Source organism: Hyperoodon ampullatus (genome assembly GCF_949752795.1).
Source record: "Hyperoodon ampullatus genome assembly, chromosome: 1".
Classification (NCBI taxonomy): domain Eukaryota; kingdom Metazoa; phylum Chordata; class Mammalia; order Artiodactyla; family Ziphiidae; genus Hyperoodon; species Hyperoodon ampullatus.
Genome location: NC_136914.1, coordinates 60,805,749 through 60,829,512, shown reverse-complemented (window position 1 = coordinate 60,829,512; position 23,764 = coordinate 60,805,749). Strand labels below are relative to the sequence as shown.

General features: G+C 54.1%; 1 protein-coding gene across 1 annotated transcript in view; it reads right to left on the bottom strand.

Annotated features, from left to right (window-relative positions):
- LOC307057548 (cadherin-23-like) overlaps positions 1–22,798 on the bottom strand; it is a gene marked incomplete at both ends in the record, with an annotated part of 199,415 nt that extends 176,617 nt beyond the window's left edge. Inside the window, 2 exons of the mRNA XM_079710714.1 lie at positions 15,985–16,062; positions 22,732–22,798. Of these exons, the coding sequence (XP_079566840.1) occupies positions 15,985–16,062; positions 22,732–22,798 (145 nt within the window). The remainder of the gene's footprint in view (positions 1–15,984; positions 16,063–22,731) is intronic.
- Positions 22,799–23,764: the final 966 nt, after the last annotated feature.

The window sequence follows — 23,764 nt, the reverse complement described above, 5'->3', positions numbered from 1 at the left end:
TAAGAAACCCCAGCAGGCTTGGGGTTTGACCTGTTGATGGCAGGACACTGCCCTGGCCGAAACGAAGGGGCAGAAAATGAGGAACTCCAGCAGAAAAACTTCAACAAAACAGAGCAGTTCTAGCACGAAGACGCCTTGACCTCAAGGAGCCTGGCTCTCAGACACCCTGGGGACTTTACAACCACGGATGCTTTGTCAAGAGAGAGTCAACATCCTGATTTATGGATGAGAAAACTCTGGCAAAAGAGCCGGCCAGTAAGAGAACACTAACCTCCTCCACCGTCCATTCTGCCTTCCCCACTACTCACCCATCTCTCCCAGAGCCCAGAAGAGAGGCTGAGGACTGGGGAAGGGAGGGAAGGAGGGGGGGTGACCCTGTCCTCAGCCCTCATTATTCTTTTAATGGCATCAACTGCACAGAAAATAACTGGGAAGGAAAAGACAACACTTCTTGCCAACCAGGTGCGTGCAGGCTGGGATTTAGCAGCTTGATGGTGTGCCAAGCTTGGTGCTGGGCATAGGTCATATGTCCTGTCACAGCCCATATGTCATCTCACCAAATGAGGGCACCAGGCTGGAGCAGGGACAATCACCTAGCCTCCCAGGAAGCCTGTCTTCTCAGTGCAGCCCCTGGTCTAATTTCAGAATGCAGCCTCATTATTGCCACTTCTCAAATAGACTCAGATATATTTATATTTTTGGAGCCAAAAAGCAGTACCACTTTTCTCATTGACATGTTTCTAGTCAATAAAGTAGGTATTCTAAGTTGTAAAAATATTCATTCTCCTCCCCCACCTTCACCCATGGCCCTCGATGAAGCTATTTTTATTTCAGATGGAGTGAAATGCAGCCGGTAAACATTTTAATTTTCCTAAGTTGGTCTTTAGGCAAAAGAAGAAGTGTTCCCCCTTGGATCCGAGGCTTTCTAAGTTCAGAGGTCTCACCCAGAAGGGCAGGTGCCACAGGTCCACGCCCCACCTGTGTCTTCTGGTTTCCTGTGTCCAGACAGTGACGACAGGAACTGAGCCAGGCTCAGGGGGACCTCAGACTGTCAACATCTGAACAGCCTTTTGCTTTTTGAAAGCACCTGTGCAAGCAGGGGCAGGTCCCCAAGTGGGACAGGAATGACCATCCCTGCCACTGTGCTCCTGGTGGGGGTCAGGCCCTGTGCTCACCTCATTATTTCATTCAACAATCACAATAGCTCTGCAAAGTGCATGGGACCAGCCCCATTTTATAGATGAGAAAACTGAGGTTCCCAGGGCTGAAGGATCTGCCTGGGGCCTCAGCATGGGCAGAGGCAGAGCCAAGCCTCGGAGCTCCCTCCTCCACAGCTCATGGCCTCTCACACTATGCTGGGAGTGCTCAGCCAGGAGCCGGTGATGGATGGCTAGACTGTAGGACAGCAGGTTCACTGGCTTCAGAAGCCACCCTGCCCCTCCTCCCTGCACAGACCCTGAAACACACCCTGCCCCTGAACCAGATCCATGTCTCCTTCCCAAGCAGGTGGTAGTGGGGGACACCTAAGGAGGAAGCAGTTCCTTTCTCCTTAATTGACTGTAAATTGCTCCAGAGCTTTTAATGAAGGCCTTCAGGAGTAATTATGTCACTGCTGCTCGGCCACTCTGTGTAAACACAAAAGGCGGGGGCTGAGGGCATCTCAGCATTGTGGGCATCTCGGCTCTGCTGTGCCTCCCCTCCCCTGCAGACCCCCTCCTAATTCACACATCTGTTATCCGTTGATGAGCCACTGCTGAGGTATAGAGAACACTGGCGGTGTCTCAGGCAGGGGAACTGCAAGACGGTCAGGCAGGCAAGAGGCGGGTCCAGAGAGCCCAACACGAGGCCCACAGGGCAGCCGCCACCAGGGCTGCGGGCCTGAGCTGGCCTGGATGACGGAGGACTCACAATAGACTCCAGAGCCAATTCCAGAGGCTGGGAAGCAACACAGGAAGGGGAACGGTCGGGAAGTGTGGTCCCCAGACCTGCTGCAGCATCACCTAAGAACCTGTTGGAAATGCAAATTGTTGGGCCCCAAGCCAGACCTACTGAATCAGAAACTCAGAGGGTGTGGCCAGCAACGTGGGTTGTAACAAGTCCCTCAGGGGTTTTGAACTAGTAGTGGGAGGGAAAGAATACAAATGGGAGGACCTGTTAGCCTCAGCTTACAAAATGGGGAAGCTCAGGTCTGAAGAGCTGTGGTTTACTCAAGGGCAAATAGTGGGGATGGAGCCGGGCACTGCAGCCATAAGCCCCGGCTGGGGGCCAGACCATCCAGTTCAAACCTTGGTGCTAACGTTTAATGGGTCCTTCCACTTTGGCCAAGTCACAGACTTTTCCTCATCTATAAAGCAGGGGCAGAAGTGGCCCTATGGGCTGTCTTGAGGGTCAGATGCATGGGAACCCGACACAGGGACTGTAAATTGTTTTTGTCCCAAGACGCTGCCATCACACTGCGAGTCCCATCTTGTGACTGGGCACAGAGAAGAGGGAGCACTGGGGAAGAGATAGGGACTGTGTTAAAAGAGACAGAATGCTGTTGCCAGCACCAGAATACCCCCATCCCCAGGGCAAGAACTGTTCATTATCTCTCTGGACCCCTGCCACGGGGAAGCGCCCACCACCTGTCCCCCAGCTGCCCCTCGTGTGTTCAGCGAGTCTTCCTGTCACTTCCTCTTCTGGACGCCTCTTCCTCAGAAAAGGCTTTCCCAACCTAAGGGTGTCGCAGCCCAGGGATGAATGTGCTCTTGGGCTGGGATAGACACTTAAGTCCTTACACACAGAACGAGTGCCACCCATGTGCCATCATTCCCTGTGTCAGGCTCCACAGGGGACACTGACGAAGGAGACCATCGATGCTCACTGACAGCCTCCTGCACATTCCAATGACCCCACCTAACAAGCTTTAAGACACGGTCCCTGCCCTCAAAGAGCTCACAACCCAGTCTATACCCTGGCTTCACCCTAGCCGGTCCCCTAGAACACCGAGGGGCTGCCAGGGTGGCTGATCCAGACGAACGCCCGGGGTGATGGGGGGTGAGTTGAGCTGTAAGGGCCCCACAGGGAGCTTTGCTCCCCAAACCTCATGCCCTTGTGTGTTAACACCAATCACGTCCCCAGTAGTTCACTGAGCCCCCAACTACAGATCCGGGTTGATCTGCCAGGGCATCTGCCAGCCTGCAGAGACAGTGTCCCTGGCAATGGGACTGGGCTGCCCCCAGGGGTAACAGTCTGCCAGAAATCAATGAGATTTGTCCACAGGCTCTGGTCCACTCACCTCCACTCTACCTGCACTGTCCCAGGCAGCCTGGAGCCAGAGGCCACAGAGGAACCAGCAGGCGGGTACCACTGTCCTCACCCCACATTCTGGGGCACCACAGGATGAACAAAGGGGGAGGGACAATGACCTGCATTGCAAGGAAGCTGGAAGCCGCTTCTTGGCACCCAGGTGGGGCCAGTGGGGTGCCTGGGCCCCACCGGCACGGCTCACCAAAACGCTGCCTCCCTGCCTGTCAGGGCTGAGTTATCCCTGGCATAGGGTTCTCTGGAGAGCTCATAAAGCAGCTGATGCAGCGAAGCAGCTTCAACACTCAATAATCCCTCCATCTCACCCCAGTTGGACGCCAGCATATTCATCTTGAATTATCCTTTCAAAGGCCAAATCAATCCTAGGAAGTGCTAGGGCTGCCGCCGCACACACTCCTGCTGCCAAGAGAGCCCAGGAAAGGAAGGTCCATGGGCCGTGATATCAGGATGTGGGCACAGAGAGAGGTGGCCAAGGAAGACCCCCTCCCTCACTCAAGGGAAGGGGCCAGAGGGGACCAGAGTTTGAGGCTCTCATCTCCTCCATCCACTGTAGTATGAGGGCAGAGTGAGGAAGCTGAAGAGAGACCACAGATGGTGGGAGAGGCCTCTGTTCTACCCCAGGGCTAGAAGGTTCTCCTCTTCGCTTACCCTGACCTACTCACCTGCAAAGAGGGTAGAGTTCTGGTTGTGGAGGGAGAAAGACCTGGGCTTGGGGGCTTCCCTGGTGGCGCAGTGGTTGAGAATCTGCCTGCCAATGCAGGGGACACGGGTTCGAGCCCTGGTCCAGGAAGATCCCACATGCCGCGGAGCGGCTGGGCCCGTGAGCCATGGCCGCTGAGCCTGCGCGTCTGGAGCCTGTGCTCCGCAACAAGAGAGGCCGTCATAGTGAGAGGCCTGCGCACCGCGATGAAGGGTGGCCCCCGCTTGCCACAACTAGAGAAAGCCCTCGCACAGAAACGAAGACGCAACACAGCAAAAATAAATAAATTAATTAAAAAAAAAAAAAGAAAGACTTGGGCTTGAATCCAGCTCACTTAATGAATTGGGCAGGTGACAATCTCTCTAAGCCTCAGTTTCCTCATCTGTAAAATGGGCTGAATAACCACCTCCTTCATAGGGGGCCGTGAGGATTAAATGAGCAAGGCATGCAAAACCCTTGGACACAGCATGTGGCACATAGGAGGGTGAGCAAGTGGGAAAGTCTGTCCTGAGTCTGAGGGCTGACTACAGGAGCCGGGACCTCCAGAGCAAAACAGAGCACATTCAGGGGCAGGCTTCTGTCTTCAGACCCTGGACAGCGTCATGTGAAGAGGGACAGGCTGACTGCAGTGAACTCTGGGCACATGGGGACCGATGGAGCATCAGGAGGAGGCAGACAGCCCATGAGCAGGAAGGTATGCTCACTAGCTGATGAGATGGGGAGCGCCCACTGCCGCAAGGGCCCACCCTGTGCCTGCACTACCTGTTGGCAGACAGCTGTGCCGAGTGCATGCCTGGTCAGGCTGGGAGGTGGGACCCGGGACCTCTGGGCCTCTCCCACCTGCAAAGCAAAAATGCCCTTGGAAGAGTAACGCTTAAACCACACTTAATACTTATGTGTTGGGCACAGTGAGCTTTGGCCACTTAAGGGTATTGTTCTTGTCCCCAAGCTACTTCTCTCCTAGTTGGGAAAAGCACTAGTCAATGACAACAAAAATGGTTAGCACATATTAGTGCCAACCACATTTTTTTTTTTTTTTTTTTTTTTGTGGTACACGGGCCTCTCACTGTTGTGGCCTCTCCCGTTGCGGAGCACAGGCTCCTGACGCGCAGGCTCAGCGGCCATGGCTCACGGGCCCAGCCACTCTGCGGCATGTGGGATCTTCCCAGACCGGGGCACGAACCTGTGTCCCCTGTGTCGGCAGGCGGACTCTCAACCACTGCGCCACCAGGGAAGCCCCAACCACATTTCTTAATGTCCAAAGTTAATTAACTTATTTAAGCCTATGAGTATACACTGTGTGACCATCACCCCCATTTTCCAACCAAGTAAACTGAGGCATAGGGAGATTTAAGTAGCCAGTGACAACAGTCCACACTTGTTCAAGATGCAATGCAGGGCTTCTTGGAAGAGGAGGCACTTCAAGACAAATACCTCAATAAAAACAAAGTCTGCCATTTACATGGCAATTTAGTTTTCAAAGCTCTTTCTTAAAGCTCCCTGGGAAGTCAGCTGGGCAAGTATGATCAGCCCCATTTCCAGAGGAGGAAAAAAGAGGCTCAAAGAGGCTAAGGGACTTGCCTGTGGTTACAGAGTTAACAAGAAGTACAGCTGGGATTAGAACCCAGGCCTTGTGCCTCCCCTGCCAGTGCTTGGTGCCCTGTGCCCAGATGGGGGAGAGGAGGAAGGGGATGGCACCCAGATGAGGGGACTGTCAGGGAGATCCTTACACCAAAGGACAACTTTCCTGTGTCCAAACCCAAATCCAGGGCTGACACAGAGACTTGATCTCCTATTCCGGACTAAGCTGTAGTTGGACAGTCAGGCTCACAGGTCCCCTGAGCCGTGTAAAGAACAGTCAGGGTGAGGGGAGTGATGACAAGTTCAAAGTCGGCTCTGCCTGCCACCGTCTCCCCAGCCAGCTGGAGGATTTTCAGCTCTTGTAAATCACACCTTCGGCTGGTTCCCAGAGAGCCCAAGTGTTCCTGGCTGGCTGCAAGCTCAGCACATCCTCGTCCAATGGCACAGCTGAGCCAGGCTCATCTGCCAGCCCCCCAGCCCCACTAAAGGGGGTGCCTGCTGTCTGGCCACAGCACAGCTGGCTGAAGCCCCCACCTCCTTAACTGCTGATCACTGGAAAAGGCCGTGGGCCCAGGAGCAAGCCACCTGGTTAATCTCACACTCTCATCTATTTCCCCAGTCATTTCTCAGCAATATTTCCAACTCTGCACAGTATGTCCAGCAAGCACTAGCCTCTTCGGAATAACTGGGGAAGCAAGGCCCAAACAGGGAAATCGACTTGCCCAAGCTCACACAGCTGCATGGGAGCAGAGTCAGGCCTGGGACCTAGGCTCCTGCCCGAGTCCAGGGCCTGTGCTCCCAGACCAAAGCTGTGCTGGCCACTCTCCCCTCTCTGGGAGCAGCTGCCCCTTCATCCAGCTCCTCGCTGGTGTGCACCCTTGGTCACTGAGACCCTTTCCTGGGTGACAGATTGAGGAAAGGCCCTCAAAAATCCTGAGGGGTAGCGTAGTAAGAGTGTGGATGTTGAAGACTGAATTCCTGGGATTCAAATCCCGTGGGAGCCTGGGCAGCTTGATTGATCTCTCTGAGCCTGTAACATAGGGACCATGAGAGAGCAGACTTCCCATCATTGCTGGAAGGGTTCAAGGAGATCATTCAGGTAACCTAACTAGTAAACCACAAGTACTAAATGATTACTACTATTATTTTTATTTTTAACTACAACAACCTATTTCTGCCATCCAAGACACAACACAAGCTGCTTACCCCACTGCTGGTGGGCCTGGTCCACGGCCTTCTGAAATGCTGTTCCTGTGGCTTCTGCGTGTAAACCCAGTCACTCAACGACACCTCCACTATGAACCTCCCCCTCTCCATGCCCAGAATGAAGTCCTTCCTTGCCTGAGCATTAGCAGCGCCCTGGAGCTCACACCTCCCACTTGCCTGGGGGTGGTCTGGGCATTTACCATACATCCTCTCCTCCACTCCAAACCAGGGGTCCTTAAAAGCAATGACCCACATACAGAATCCCAAAGTTGTGGTTAAGTTGCACAGGCTCTGGGGTCAGGCAGCCTTGGGTTCGGGCCCATTTCTATCCTATATAAGCTGTGTGACCCTGTGCAAATTACTCACTCTCTCTGAGCTTCTGCCTTCTCATCTGTAAAATGGGGATTATAAAGCCCACTTTCTCAGTCTGCTACAAGGATTCAGTGAAGCAATGTGTATGAAGAGCTTACCTAGACACAGAGTACGTGTGTAAATATAGTTGCCATTTTCCCAGTTGTCTTTAATGTGTGTGTCCCTACACTGCCTCCAAGCACAGCTTGGCACAGGTGTGCAGTGCAGGCCATTAACGCCTGCCTGCACGACATGTGGCACATCATCGTTATCATTAGTGATATTATGGCTGCATCCAAAACACCCGCCCCACCCCCACCCGTGTATCGAGAGGCAGTCCACAGCTGGGGCTGCCACAGGCTCCAGATGTGCCCAGGCAGGGGCCTCTTGGAGAGGCTACAGCCCAGCATTCCCCAAAAGGGTACTAATCTGTCCTATAACCCCCTTTGAGGGCCGATGCTGACCTGGAGAAAGGCAGAAAGGAAGCAAGGCCACAGAGGCATCCAGGCCCTTCCAGAAGTCCTGTGAGTCATCCCCCACCTCCCAGAAGGAAGAGTAAAATCCCTGCTCTGTGAGGTCATCAGGAAGCCAGGGCCCCAGACCAGCCGGTCCCAGCATCTGATCACCTGGACAGATACTAGATCACCTCCTTCCTCCAAAACCTCACCCAGTACTGACAGCTTTAGGAAGCCTCTGGGCTACCCTCACTTCCCCTCCCTGAGCACTCCAACCCCAGATTGTGGCAGCTCTGAGGCACCTGGAGCCCTTTCTCTAAACATCAAGTCCCAAGCTCACAGCCCACCAACCCAGGAGGATGCCCCTTCTTCCCTAGGCCCAGAGGAACCCCATACCTGCATAGGCAGAGCCCTCTTGAATTTCTTTTGCAGATGGTGTGAGAAGTTAGAGCAGGAATCCAACAGTAACTCTCTGAGGCCCTTGGGCAAGCTCCCCCCTTGGGCCTCAGTTTCCCCATCTGTAAAGTGGGATCTGACTAGTGATCATCAAATTGTCCTATAGGAGGCCCTAGGTGTTCATTGCAGGCCCTCTGAGGATCCTTGGGTGGGGAGTAAAAGTGAAGGTGAGGAATACAGGCTGTTACCACTGTGTACCTCTGACTTTAACTTCAACCACAGACAGTTATTTCTCCTTAGCACTTATTATTGTCTCAGCCACTCTAATTTTGTCTGTATTGTTATTAGTTACTGAGCTACACTGCCTCTGTACAGGTGGCAGGTGGAAAAGCCCAAACCATGCTCAGAGCACACACCCAGCTGATGTTTGGGAACCACGCCCACTGGACTCCTCATACCCACGTCCCTCTAACCCTTCAATTCCTGTAGTTTTGCCACCGGCCCTTGCCAGGGAACTGCTCTGTGGGACAATGACCCCCTCTTCCCTGTGGCGGTCCTAAGGAACACTCCGGCTAAGGAAAAAATCATTCTCATCCTGTGGTTCTCCATCCTCTGCTGAGAGATGATTTCTTCCCTTTATTGAGACAAGGGAAGAGGGATACAGGGTAGGATAAATAGCCTCTCCCGGGGGACACCAGGTACAGAGAAGGGTCCAGGAAAGACCCAACCCCCTCTCAGATTCCCCTCTAACCTGCCCCTCTTCATATCTGCTCCAGAGCCTCATGCCTGGACGGCATGCCATCCCTGAGTGTGTGCTGCCCACGCGCCCACCATTCATGTCAGCATCCCCGCATCTCTCACGCTGCGCCCAGTGGGGCCTGCCCCTGCGGGGAGTTGTCTGCGTGCTTGCAGGCACACAGCTCCTCCGTCTACTGAGACCGCCGATGCGGGTCAGCCCACCTGAAAATTGCTCTCGCTGGGTCCAGACGAAACAGCTGGGCATTGATGGAGTTTGCAGAGAAATTAATCAGCGCCGTCTGGCAGTGGTGCCAGGCGCTGCCTGGGCCTGATGCATCCTAATGAATCCCGAGCTCCTGCCTTAACGGCTCCTGACAAGACTAATTTAGCTGTGTAGGTGATTAGTGTGGGCATTATCACCTGAATTGTGGCTCAAGACGCTTTGGAGGTCCGGGAGCGTCTGCCTGGGGAAGTCGGCTCCATGAGCAACCACCTTGGCGACACATAGAGGGACCAGAAGCCAAGGGGAGGGGAATCAGCAAGACATTCAACATCCACTCAGCCTTTCATTCTTCCTTCATTCCTCTGCTCATCCGACCAGCAACTGTCGAGGCCCACTTTGTACCAAGCACTGTGCTTGGCACAGAGGACATGTGCCAGGAGGCTCAGCTTGCTGGGGCTGTACAGTGGACATGACGCCACTTCTCTGGGATTCACTGTGAGGCTCTGGTGGGAGGCTGGCAGTCAATAAATGCTAGCTAATAGTATCGCTCTACAATCTTATATTACACATAAATACCAAAATGATAATTAATTGTAACATTGATATTAATTAAGATAATAAGTAAAAATGAACAGCCGATGGGTAGTTACACACAAATAACCATGACAGGACTTGCTAAGAGCTTTCATAGAGGTGAATTCAAAGCAAACAGAGGGTGGGGGTGGCGGAGGCTTCGGCACCTCCCAGGGCAGGTGACATCTGAGTTACACCTTGAAAGATGAGTAGGGATTCACCAGGTAGGGAAGGCGAAAGGGCACTCCCTGCCGAAGGGACAGCACGGGTGAGGGTGTGGCGGTGAGACAGAGGTGAGGTGTTGGGGTGCTGAGCGGGTCCCCGTGATGGGGAGCAGGTGAGGAGTGCTAGGTGACAGGCCATGATAATGAGTTCTCACTCCTTTCTCTATGCACTTGGGAGGCTTTGGACTGGGGGTATTTAGAATTGGGATAGTTGGAGTGACCTTGGGACCCAGCCCCAAGGGACACTGTCCCCCTCCAGGACCTGATGAGTGAGGACTGGGGTGGCAGCCAAGGTAGACGGACTAGATGCCCTCCACCCCCTCAGAACTCCTAAGTCAGCTCGGTGCCTCCAAGCCAGGTTTCATGCTGCTGCTTCTGTGTCCCTCCCTGGAGGCCAGCCAGGGCTTGGTGCCCTGAGGGTCCCCAGCAAATATGCCATATACAGCCTGGGGTGGGCAGGCAGCTGGAGTGATTAAAAACGTGACCATCGCACGGTGTGGGCTTTGCCGTTCACAAGCGCAGGCACAAACAGCATCTGTGCTATCTGGGAGACATGCTCTCCTGGGGGCTCTCCCTGGGCAGCCATCCCTGTCATCACCAACACCTCGCTCCTGACACCCTGGGGAGGGGGGCACCTGGCCTGAGACTCCAGAAGGATGGCAAGCAGGCATGGAGCCAGCCCCAGCCCCTGCCTTGGAAGGTTCCCCCCACCACCGCACTCACAAACTCCAGACTTCACTCCTCCCCCAAGGCACCTCAAGCCCCAGGCATGAGCCAGGCACGGGGGTTGGGGGGCGCCCAGGGGACATAGAGATGGCCCAGGCACCTGGAAGCATTCACAGGGCAACGGGGGAGACTGATGAGCAGCTGAGTAATAACAGCACTGCGACTGGGACTAATAGAGAAAGAGAAAGCAAAGGAAGCAGCCCTTGAACCCTGCCAGGAGAAAGCCAGGAAGGCCACACAGAGGCGGCAGCGTGTGAACTGACTTGACTGAGCAACGGAGGTTCATCACGTTCCAGGAAAAAGGAGCAGCAACTGCAAAGAGCAAGAGGTAGGAACTCGCCTTTCCTGCTCGAGGAACTGCAGGGCGACCGGTGTGGCTGGAGTGGAGCGAGCTGGGGCTGTGGGGAAGGAGGTGAAGTCGGAGTGGTAGCAGGGCCTGGACTGCAAACAGCCTCGATGCCAGTTAAGAACACGGTTTTCATTCCAGGTGGGTGAAGGGGCTTGAGCTGACCTTGTGACAGGCTCTGTCTCAGGTTGAAAAGGACCACTTGGCTGGGAGGGTGAGAAAGGCTGCAGCAGGGCAGAGGGAGCAGGGGCACCACTGAGACCATCGGGAAGCTGTTGGGATGATCCAGACTCAGCCTGTGGTGGTAGGAGGTGAAGCGGTGAGAAGTGAGAAGATTCTGGAAATATTTTGAAGATCAAGCCAAAAGGATTTCCTGCTGAATTGGATATGAGGTGGGAGGGGGGGAAGGGAAGAATCAGGGAAGACCCCAAGTTGCTGGTCTGAGCAACTGGAAGGATGGAGTTGCAACTGAGATGGGAAAGGCTGCAGGGAAGCAGGGGTTTGCAGGGAAGATTGGGAGTCTGGCTTTAGACTGAGGCTGAGAGCCCTTCAGACATCCACGTGGAAATGGATGGAGAGGTGGTATATGAGTCTAGAATCTCTGGTGTGAGGAGGCCCAGGCAGAAGGTAGAAGCCTCAGGGCTGTCAGCACACAGGTGGTACCCAGAGCTGCCGGACTAGGCATGGCACGGGAGTGAGAGCATGGAGAAGAGACAGAGGAGCTGGGCCCCGGGGCCCTCCAGTGCCAAGAGGCCCTGGAGAAGTGGAGGAACAGGCAAAGGAGACTGAGAAAGCACAGCCAGAGGTGACGTCCTGGAGGAAATAAAGATAACTGCTGAAAGGCCACAAGGCCTGAGGATTAATGGTCAGCTTTACAGGGAGGTGGTCAGTGGTCACGACATGAGCAATATTGGTGGAGTGTTTGGAGTGGATTGGGGAGGGCGATCGGAGGCAGCATCCTTGCACCCTGCCCCTCATCCTAAAGGTGCCATGAGGCCATTCGCTGCCGACAGCCAGGGCCGAGGTGTGGGCTATGCCAACCAGCCTGGCCAGGCATCAAGTCTTCACTGTGCTCTTGCTCTGCCCCGCCCAGGCCGGGCTCTGCTGCCAGTGACTGAGGTCCACGTCTGGAGAAGACAAACAGGGACAAGGGGGGCCTGGATGTTAACAGGGGAAGGCAGAGCTACTTCATGACTTCATTTGGCTTCTGTCTTTTCCAGCTGGGAGATGGGCTACAAAAAGAACATCACGCAGAAGGAATTGGAAGCTGAGAGAGGAGGAGATAGAGATGGAACATGCAGCCTCCGCACGGGATTTCAGATGGCTGGGCCGTGCCCTCTCACTCCGCTCCCCAGCACGTGGCCACTGGCCCACGGTCGGAAACTGAGGCAAGAGCATGGAAAATGAAAAGGCTCAGAAGGTTTGGGGTGAATGGAAGTCCCAATCTCTAAGCCAGGAGAGCACACTCACAGAAACTACATTCTGATAGAGCCTGTAATCAAACTCTACCTTCCATTCTTAAAAGGAATTTAAAAACGAATTAAAACACTTAGGACACTGCCTCAAGCACTCAGTAAACACTGTTAGTATAATAATATATATATTACATATATATATATATATATATATATATATATAGTATACCATATGTTATGTTATCATTATTATTCTGTAAGGCTCCAGTGGTCAAAATTAGGTTCAGTGGGTAGTAGTTGCAGGGACAGGTTTCATAGTAACATTAGGAAGACGTTTTCATTCCCAGAAGCGTCCCCACGGCACAGAAATGAGCAGCCTGGTAAGATCGTGAGTTCCTCTTCATTGGGGGTCCAAGCAGAAGCCGGATAATCTGTCCCAGAGCTGGAAGTTTGGTCTGCCCGCAGCTCTGACCTCCTCCTCTGGTAAGCTGACATTTTCAGACTAGTTTGGTCTCTGGCTCTAGACACTGGTACCAACCACCCTACTGGACCCAGCTCACCTATGTGCTTGCCTATCCCCTTTGCAAGCCCGTGACTGGCAGGACAGTCCAACCAGCCATCCCTGGGACACACATAAGTTCTCTTGTGTAACAACAAAGCATTCTAGGTGTGGAAGCTTTGGAGTTAACTATAGGGTCTGTATACAGCCCAACAATCCAGAAGGGAGACTATTCCAGCCCATTTTACAGTTTGGAGCACTGAGATTCAGAGAGCAAAGGGTTAGTGAGAGGCAAGCCTCAAAGTCAAGTCTCTAGGCCACCCCCTTCCACATGGCAGGTGAAGGGTCAGTCTCCTTGACAAGCTGTTTCTACCCTTATCCTCACCCTGGCCACTGCTAGTCAGAGGTCTGCACCCTGCTTTGTCCACGTGAGTCCATATGCATCCTCTGAATGGTCCAGGGCAAGTAGGTGACAGCACTCAGTGGAGGTTTCCAGGGCTGTGTTATCTGAGGGTCCAGAGATGTGACACCCTGGGCTAGCAGGACTGCCCCAGCTCAAGGCCACTGGGCCCATTTTTCCAATGCCCCTCTCATTGGTGAGATGGGGAGATAGAGGCCCAAAGAGGGGAGGCACTGTGCCCAACGCCACCACAGCAAGGAACAGAAACTGGGCTCATGACTTTCAGGGCAGAGCTGTGCTGCCCCATCCTGATGCAAAAGGAAGGGAGGAGGCCAGGAGGGTGTGGTCCAGCTCAGCACTGGCCCCTGCCCAGACAGATGAGCAGAGCTGTCTTCCAGCTCACTGAACCCTCTCTCATTCCTGCGGCCTCCCAGAGCCAGGGATCAATCCCCACTGCATCAGATGCCCCCCCACCCCCCCTCGCACTGTGACTGCCAAACACAGCCATAATGGGGCTGAGTCCTGGGAGTTACTCCTGGAGGCCAGTTGATGCCCACGTTTGCAAAAGACAATCAAGAACCAGAGCCAAAGGTAACTGGAGCAAGGCCTGCTGGAGGGCTCGCTGGGGGCGTCCAGCCCAGGGTGTATCACTACTAGCACTGGCCGAGCAACAGCCGCCCCTCCCAACCCCATCACCCTCCCTGCAGCACAGGCCTCTGAGAACCCCGCACTCAGGGCTGAGCGGGGCAACGCAGGGCCACAGATGGGGTGATGGGGCTGGTGCCGCTCCCTGCCAGCAGCCTGGCTCAGTGAGTGGCTGGCCACACCTCTGCCTCAGGGGCCTGCCTGTCCCAGATATATTGCCTCCACCACAAAGGAATCTCCAGGACGATGAGGTTCAAACAGACGCTTATAAAAATCAGCCACAGGAAATAGTGTGTGAAGCAATGGAAAGGACTCGTTCAGGACTCTGCTCAAGAGCCACCACCTCCCCCAACCTCTCCTGCTTCCTCCTGCTCTGCCCTGCCCCCAGAGGCACGACTCTTCCCCCTTCAATCCCCACTGGGGCTTAACCAGACAGCCCACCTAGCCTCTATTACCCGTGACGCTGACTTCTTTACCCCTCGGTCGAATTCCTCTCTGAATCCACAGCACCCAGGCCTGGCACAGGGGGCACCCCATCTATATCTGATAAACTGATGAATGAACTGGAAAGAGCAGAACCCCTAGTGGTGATAAACGCTGCTAACATTCATCTCTTACGGATCCACAGGCACTGGGCACCTCTCTGCTGGCTCTGCGCCAGCCCCACGCCAGGTCTGGGCCTGCGGAGGAGCCAGGAAGAATCTAGGAGCCCACAAACACCACCCCCTGACCCAACTCAGAAGGGAGGAACCAGCTCAGCAGTGTCCCCAAGGGACTGCCGGCCATCCTCTCCACCCCTCAGAAGGTGAGCTAAGCCTCTGGAAGAACATTCCAGAGAGGCAATCTGCCTCCTTCCTGGACACTTCAAACATCCAGATGCCCAAACACCAATCCCCAAATCCAGCCTCACGATGCCGATGCGTGGGGCTGCTAATCGTCAAAAGAGTGGCTACTTTCTACACAGTGGGTCCCCACAGCCCTAGACACAGAGTGCCACTGGGCCACGGGGACAATCCCTACAATAGTCAGAATACCTGCTGTGCCCAGCACCTACCCACAAAAAAAGGAAGAGTGGAAGGAAAGACCTCTGCAGGGGTCTTCTCATGTGCCCCTGCAAACAGCAGGGGAGAGTCTGGGGCCCACTGAGGCTCCCCTCTTCAAGCAGAGATTTTATTTGAAGAATTTTGCATCTATGTTTGGTTTTACACATATGAAAGAGTGCTTTAAATGACCTATTAGTTAAGTGTCTTCACAGCCCTCCCCTCTCTAAGCCATCCTGCTTCATTTTCAAGTATAAGTGATACTCCAGAAAGATGCACCATGCTGGCTGCCGATGCATGCTGCTTCTGGCGCACAGCCCCACCCTGATACCCATGAAGCAGGCAGACCTGAGTGTAAGAAGCCCCAGATTACAAGCACTTTCTCTAAAATGACACGGACAAGAATGAGAGGACACAAGAGGGAGTGCTGGTGGAGGTGAGTGGCACCTCCTGGCGTTGTTTTCCTGCGTGCTCACAAGAACTAGTGCCTTCCCATCAGCACAGCTGCGAGATGGGTTTGTTCAATTCAACCCCATTTCCTGAGAAGCTTCAGGGTCCCTAGAGCTGAGCTAAGGCCATGGGGCTATAAGTGCCGACCTCCAGCTGCAGGTGTAGGAGCCAGGCCCTCGGGAGGGGCTCGTGAGGATAGACCTGGGTGATGCGGTGGCTCAAGCTGGGGGCGGGTGGTGAGAAGCAGGTACCAGGATGCTCGTGATCACTTCCTAGATAATTTTTTTTCTAATGACAGAAAGACAGGCATACTCAGTGCAGAAAACTCAGTAATCACGGAAAAGTACAAAAGGCTACAAAACAAACTCTACAAGAGCTTTCATCTTCATATTTTCACAAGGAAGAGGAACGAGGCATTTTGTAGGACAAAATTAGTGCAGAAGTGAAAGTCAAGCAACTTGGGCTCAATGTGATAAATCTTTGACCCTGAGGACTCCTCTCTTTTGGAATAGGCCACCACAGGAAGTAGTGAGTGTCCCGTCCCTGGAGGTAACCAAGCAGAGGCCACACGAACACCCATCCGGGACCCCATGAAAGAGTTTCCAATAACAGGGGGAAGATCAGCTCAATCTCTAAGATCCCTTTCACTTGTGGGAAAGGAGCCCACCTCACGCCACCCAGCCTGCCCACCAGCCCTTGCGCCAACTCACCCACAGGCGTATCCTCGCTGATCAGCAGGTATGTATCAAAGAAGTGGTTGATGAAGAAGGGCAGTCGGTTCACCTGGCCTGGAAGTTAGAGGACAAGAGCATCAGTCAAGTACCCTTGTGCTAGCTCCATGCGTTCTGCAAGGGGCACAGAGTAGGGGCTCCAGCGGGCACTGAACCTGCATCCAGTGCTGCAAACACCTTTCCAGGACCTTGGCAGCTCGCTGTTCTACCTCGAGGCAAATGGGGAGTAATGCCAGTAGGCAGGCAGAAGGCTGTCAGGTCGTTCGCTCAGTGAGGCCACGAGCCATGTGTGGCTATTGAGACCTGGTCCACGCTAGGATGTGCTGAAGTGTAAAATACACACAGGATTTTGAAGATGTTGTACGAAAAAGTGGGTGTGAAATATCTCATTCGTCTTTTATATTGATGACGTGGAAATGATAAGATTGTAGCTATACTGGGTTAAGTCAAATACATTATTAAAATAAGCTTCACCTGTTTCTGTTCTAATGCGCCTCTTAGAAAATTTAAGACCACACATGTGGCTCACGTTGTATTTCTACGGGGCCTCCCAGCTGTAGATAGACTGGGAGCTTGGCAAGGACAAGGGCTGTCTGCTGTGTTAAGCGCTGCAACCCTGGTGCCCAGAACAGGACTTGGCACTTAGAAGGCCCTCAGCAGCTATTTGTTGTGTGAAGGAATGGCCAGCTGATGCCATGTGATTAATAACAATAATAACAACAACAACAATAATAATAGCTGCCATCTATGGAACCCTCCTCTGTACCAGCCGCTTATGCCATCTCCAGCAATCCTCATGGTCCAACATGTGCTGTCACATCCGCATTTTACTACTGAGGAAAATGAGGCTTTGAGGGGGTAACTAGTAACTTGCCCAGGGTCACACAGCTGGTAAGTGTGGCATGGGCTGTACTGGAACCCAGACCTGGAAGCCTGTGCAGGTAACCCTGTACCACTCTGTGACAGCCTCAGGTTGGGGGTTGGCTCTGGAAGGGGACAGCGTGATACCGTCATGGGCTGAGGAATTTCACATCTATGAAGAGTCCCCCATATCACAAGTCCCTCACACAAAGCCTCCCCAAGGCTGGCTTCCTCTGTCCCCTGAGCAACCCCCCAGAGGCCTTCAGTAGTATGGTATAATATGAAATATATTTGGTCTCTGCCCCCAGTTCCTGGCACAGATCTTCAAAACTCCTTGCAATTTCCAGAGTGACAGGAGTGTCTTTTGTTATATCCATAAGGGGCCCCCTTGACCACACCCAAGTTTATGCCAATTAGGTGATTTATTTTTTATCTTTAAATTAAAAAAAATTTTTATTGAAGTATAGTTAATTTATAATGTTGTGTTAATTTCTGGTGTACTGCAAAGTGATTCAGTTATACATACATATAAATAGATTATTTTTCATATTCTTTTCCACTATATATAGTTTATTAAAAGATATTAAACATAGCTCCCTGTGCTCTACAGTAGGACCTTGTTTATTTTACAAATAGTAGTTTGTATCTGCTAATCCCAAACTCCTAATTCCCCACCCCCTCCTTTCCCCTTCGGTAACCAGAAGTTTGTTTTCTATGTCCATGAGTCTGTTTCCGTTTTGTAAATAAGTTCATTTGTGTCATATTTTAGATTCCACATATAAGCAATACCATTGGTATTTGTCTTTTTCTGTTTGACTTACTTCACTTAGTATAATAATCTCTAGGTCCATCTATGTAGCTGCAAATGGCATTATTTCATTCTTTTTTATGGCTGAGTAGTATCCCATTGCGTACACATGCCACATCTTCTTTACGCATTCATATGTTGATAGACATTTAGGTTGCTTCCATGTCTTGGCTATTGTAAACAGTGCTGCTACGAACACTGGGGTGCATGTATCTTTTCAAATTAGACTTTTCTCTGGATATATGCCCAGGAGTGGGATTGCTGGATCATATGGTAACTGTTTTTAGTTTTTTAAGGAACCTCCATATTGTTCTTCGTAGTAGCTGCGCCAATTCACATTCCCACCAGCAGGGTAGGAGGGTTCCCTTTTCCCAGTGAGGAGACTTAGAGTGGGCCTCTACAGAGAGCCTCAGGAAGGGGCTAATCACCAGAAAGACCAAGTGATTAGATGGGGAACTTTCAGCCCAGCTCCAACCTCTAGGGAGGGGAGGGGCGCTGGAGATTTCCAATATTTGATGAGCTCCCAAGTTGGTGAACACATCCATGTGCTGGGAGGATGGCACACCTGGAGAGGCATGGAAGCTCCACCCGACCCCACCCCCCCATAGCTTGCCCTGTGCATCTCTTCCATCTGGCTGTTCCTCAGTTGCACCCTTTATATTCAACCAGTAAATGTAGGTAAAGTATTTCCCTGAGTTCTGTGAGTCATTGTAGCTAACTGAACCTGAGAAAGGGTAGTAGGAATCCCTGATTTATAGCCAGTTGGTCAGAAGTACAGGTGGCCTGGGACTCACCACTGGCATCTAAAGTAGAGCTGAACCCTTAAATCTGTGGAATCTGGCACTAACTCTGGGTAGACAGCATCAGAATTGAACTGAATTGTTGGACACACAGTCGGTGTCTGGAGAGTTGGAGAACTGGTTGTTGGTATTGGAAAACACCCCAGAAGGAGGGAAATGAGGGCACTTCCCCCTCTGCCCCTACCAACCAGGGATGGGGGGCTGGTCGGTCTCACATGGGGCCGACATCGTGCAGCACACACGTAAGCAGCTCCTGCTGGGTCTTCCAGGGGCCCTGAACATGGGTGGGCTGCAGCCCTCCCCTCCCTCATTTCTGCCGACCTGGCTCCCTCAGAGCTTGGGCCAGGCTCAAGAACACAGAGGCTAGTACTTCCCTCATTGCTGGAGACCTCCTAGTGGGGAGCAGGCAGAACTAATGGAATCTCCACCCCCACCCCCCTCTGCTCAGGCACCCAAGCTGATGTCATTTCTGGTTCTGCAAGCACTGTAGCCTCTCTCTCCCCTCCTGGCCAGGACTGCTGGCCCTTTTGCCTTCACTTGCCAAATTCCTATTTATCCTTCAAGTTTTGCCTTAGATGTCCCTTCTTCCAGGAAGCCCTCCCTGACCACCACAGCTACACATATGCACTCGCCCACACCCTTCTACCCTCTAATATGAGGAACCTGGGGCTCCTCGCACACACAAGAGCCTCAGAAAGAGGTCAGTGGTCAAGGGCTTCACCTTTGTTTGTAGTCTCCCTGTGCCTCTTTCTAGTCATATGACCTCCCCATGCCTCAGTTTCCTCAGGTGTAAAATAGCGATAACAATAGGACTTACTTCTTGGCTGTGTTGAGGATTAAATGAGATTACATACATAAAGCACTTAGCGCCATGCTCCCGCACACAGCAAGCACCCGATAAATGGTAGCTATTATTAATATTGGTATTAATGACAGTGCTGCCTGCTCAGCCAGATGGGGAGGCTTTGGATCCCTGCTGGGGGCCTTGGGTTCCCTTACAGAAAGCAGCTGAGCCAGGGTAGAAGGCTCAGGGGTGACCAGGGAATTCGGCATGGGCTCAGGCTGGGGCAATGGGAGGGAAACCAGCCAGAAAACAACGTCACCTGCAGCAGCATCGTTCGTTTTCAAATTGTGTTTTACAGGACCTGCCGATAATCAGCCACTGAGAGCTCTGCACAGGCGTTTGGGCAGAGCCTCGGGGACGTACGTCGCCTGCCACATACCAAGCGGGACCGTGATCTGGGAACAGGCTCCCACCCTAGGAAGCCCAGTGGCCTTGGGCTGCCAGTGGGGACTGGGAGGGTGATGGGAGGGTGGGAAAGGGGGTGCCCACAGGCCGCCTGTTCTCTTAAAAGACACGTTTTTTTTTTTTTTTTTTTTTTTGCGGTACGCGGGCCTCTCACTGTTGTGGCCTCTCCCGTTGCGGAGCACAGGCTCCGGACGCTCAAGCTCAGCGGCCATGGCTCAAGGGCCCAGCCACTCCGCGGCATGTGGGATCTTCCCGGACCGGGGCACGAACCCGTGTCCCCTGCATCGGCAGGCGGACTCTCAACCACTGCGCCACCAGGGAAGCCCTTAAAAGACACTTTTAAGGCAGGAAGGCTGTGTCCTCCAGAGGCAAACTGCTGCCTCAGGAGCTTTGAGGCCTTCGGCCAAGTGGGAACGTGAGTGCCCGTGCGAGCGGAGGGGACAACGGGCGACTTCTGTGAAGGAACGAGAGTCCAGCTGCCTGCACCCACGATGCACTCCTCTGTCCCCGCCCCACACATGCTCATTCCCTGCTTTGGCACCTACCGTTTGTTCTGCCCTGGACGCCTTCTCCCTGCATCCCTGGCCCACTCACACTTATCCTTCCCTACAAAGTAGATGCGGGTCCACCAGCTTTAAATATTTATTTCAACACTGTTGTGGCCTCTCCCGTTGCGGAGCACAGGCTCCGGACACGCAGGCTCAGCGGCCATGGCTCACGGGCCCAGCCGCTCCACGGCATGTGGGATCTTCCCGGACCGGGGCATGAACCGGGGCATCGGCAGGCGGACTCTCAACCACTGCGCCACCAGGGAAGCCCAAGAATCAAGCTTTTAACCACCACAGGCCTGAGGGGAGAAGGGAGAGGGAGAGGCTCACAGAGAAGGCAGATGCGAGCTGCGGTGCTGGATGACAGGCCTTCCACACACGGCAAGGAAGGGAAAGATCCCGGAAGGAAGCAAGCTGGGCAGATGTGGAGGAGCGGAGCCGTCAAGGCACACGACGTGGGAAGGACAAGGCATCCACCAGACCAGGAAGCACAGACTTCACTCAGAACCGTGGGATGGGACAGGAGATTCCTCTGAGGGCTTGAAGGACACTGGCAAGTGGCAGAGCCTGGACTGGAACCAGGAAAGCCCAACCCCAGCCCAGGCCCACCTGCCCAGGCCTCTGAAGGCACAATGGTTCTCACTGAGGTCCATGTTGGGCACAGCCCTAGACCCCGCCCCCAACTCATGACGGGGAAGGTGCACAGGACAGGGAGCACAGAGCAGCGCCAGGGGAGGCCTTGTATACCCTGCCACTCGCTGCTCTGCAGCCTCGGCAAATCGCTCTACCTCTCTGGCCACCATTTCCCAGCCTCAAGATGACGACAAAAAGCCCTCACTGCCCTCTCACCCTGCCTCCCTGCCAGAGGTGTCCTGTGCACGGCATCACTGTTATGATGGCTGCTGCAATTTGGATGCATGAGCCGCCTGTGATCTAGAGAGCTCAAGGGGAGACTGCACCTCTTCTAGGAAGGCAGCCAAGCTGTTAGCACCTGTTATATTTCTTTTTAACGGGGAGGGCGGCAGAGGGCATGAGTGTCCAAGGTCACAGAGTCCCTGAGGAGTCTGAGGACACCAACAGGCAAACCCAGAGGGTCGGAGCTGAGGGTCTCAGGTGCCCCTCACTGAGCCCTCCCCGAATGGGGCAGAGAGGAGCGGGAGGGCAGAGAGCTGGATCGAGGTCTAGCTGGGCCCTGCTTTGTACGACCCTGGGCCAGCTGCTTCTCCGGGTGTCAAGTTTCTCCTTTGTAAAGTGGGCCAGGAGTGGAAAGAGGGTCTGAGACCCCTTCTGGCTCTGTCCCTGAGAGTCTTGGAGGCTGTGCCATAATCCTGCGCTGCTTGGATGGGAGTGAGCTCCCCATCACAGAGGCATTCCAGCAGAGATCCCTCCCAGCGTGGAAGCCAGGAGAGGGGACCTTCAAGGGACTCTCGGGCAGCAGGATGCCAGCAGCAGTCCACCAAGCATGAAGCTCTGGTTTCCTCCAGAGGCTCCTGGCTCCCTGGAGTGAGAGGAGGAGCCGACACCCCTCAGGAATATGTTTGCCTGTGTCGCCAGGCACGCTCTGCCCATAGCTCTTCCCTGAGGACACCCTGGTCCCGCGGGACACCGAGCCAGCTGTGCCTGCTGTCCTGGCCTTCCTTCATGAACACCAGAGCTGCTTTGCTCCCGCTGTCCAGGAGAGGCAAATGCCCAGGCCTTTCCTGGCCTCCTCTGTGGGCACTAAAGCTGGCACTGACCTGGCTGCTGCAAGGCCAGGGGAAGGAGGGCTGGCCCCCCCTGCAGAGAAGAAAGATTCCTGGCAGCCACACCGTCCCTCAGGCTATGCCCTCCTCCAGGATTCCCTTCTTCCCTCTCCCCCCTTTAAAACGACTTCTCAGTCTTCAGAGCCCAGATGAAACATCTCCCTTCTGGCTGGGTCTCTCCTGTGCCCGCAAGTTCAATTAATCTTTTCTTCTGATGGGCTTCTCTGGAGCTCTGTACACCCATTACCACTTTGTCCACCCTGCTTAGAGCAATCCTATCTGTGTCTTTCTCCCTGGTGAGCCCCTGAGTGCCCGAGAATGTCATTTCTTCCATGCCCCCAGAGTTGGACATAGTAGGGCACACAGTGTCACACAGTAGGTGCTCAAAAGGCAACTGTGAAATGGACTAGAACTGGGGCCAGTCCCCGCATCCCAGAAGAAGGACAGTTCACGGTCATAGATGCCTCCCCTTAGAGCTCAAGTATTTCTCAAGGCTCCTCCCCTTCCCTCAGGTGTCCCAGGCCCTGGGGATGGCTGGTATTTTCAGCCCTGTGAGGGCTGCAGAAGCAACTGAGGCCCAGAAAGGGAAGTGAGTGCCCAGTCATACACACAGCAAGGCAGGGTCTTGAGAGTCCTAGAGCACAAACGCCAACAACACACCATCCAGCCCGGCCTCCCATGCTCGCTGTGGGGAGAGAAGGTGGAGGACTGAACTTACCACAGCATCCAGAGATCAGCACAGAAAGCCAGACCACGAGGCAGCTGGAAGCAACGTGGCACCTCATGGCTCCTGGGGACAAAAGGAGGGGAGGGTGAGAAACGTCCTATTGGAGCGCCTGCTCTTGCAGGCTGTGGCAGCACTGCCTCAGCCCTGCAGCTCCGGGAGAATTGGGCCTGAGAAGGGAGGAGAGAGAATCAGTGCAGACGGGGGGGCGGGGCACATGGGGAAGAAGAGAGGGTCTGTACCCTGGGGTTCTGTCATCGTCCAGTGCTGAGACTGGTGTGGCACGACTGGGCTGAGGGCATGGGCAACAGTCCCCTCTGTGCCCTCGTGGAGGCCGACTTCACGGCTTGTGGGCAGGGCTCAGGGGGCACAGGGACAGGTTTGTGACACATGCGGGGCTCAGTGGGCAGAGGGTGGGGCTGCTGCCTCTATCCTCCAGGACAGCATCCCCCAAGGGCGGTGGAACCTGGCTTAGTGGGGACAGAGTTAGGAGGCGGGTGCTGAGCAGGAAGACAGGGGTCTCAGAGCGGGCCGGCAGCTGCTCCCCACCTCCCCCAGCCAAAGTGCCCAATGAACATTCTTTCCCATTTTTCGTATCTGCAGTATCATCTCATAACCTTGGATATGAAAGGAGCCCCCAGGCCATGGTGTCCAAAGAGGCACAGACAAGGGAGGTAACCTGACCAGGGCCCCCCAGCAAGTCTGTGGAAAGCTGGAGCCGGGCTTTTCTCTCTAGCTGAGCTCTAGAGAGAGCTGGGGTCCAGCTGCCAGAGGCTCAGCAAAGCAAGCTCCCATCTCTAAGTGTAGTGGGGCGGGGGTAGGAGGTGGGCGGCGGGAGGGCTGCTCCCTCCCATCGCGGCCCTGGCCTGCCCGGCCCCATTACAGCAGGGCCACGGCCCTCTGGTTCCTTCTTACACCTGCAGCAGCGGCTCCAGAGCAGGCCTCCCTGGAGACCAGCAGTGACACCGGGAGGGGCCCACGCTCCTCAGCTGGGGATCCCGGCCTTCTGCTAACGCTGCCTCACCTC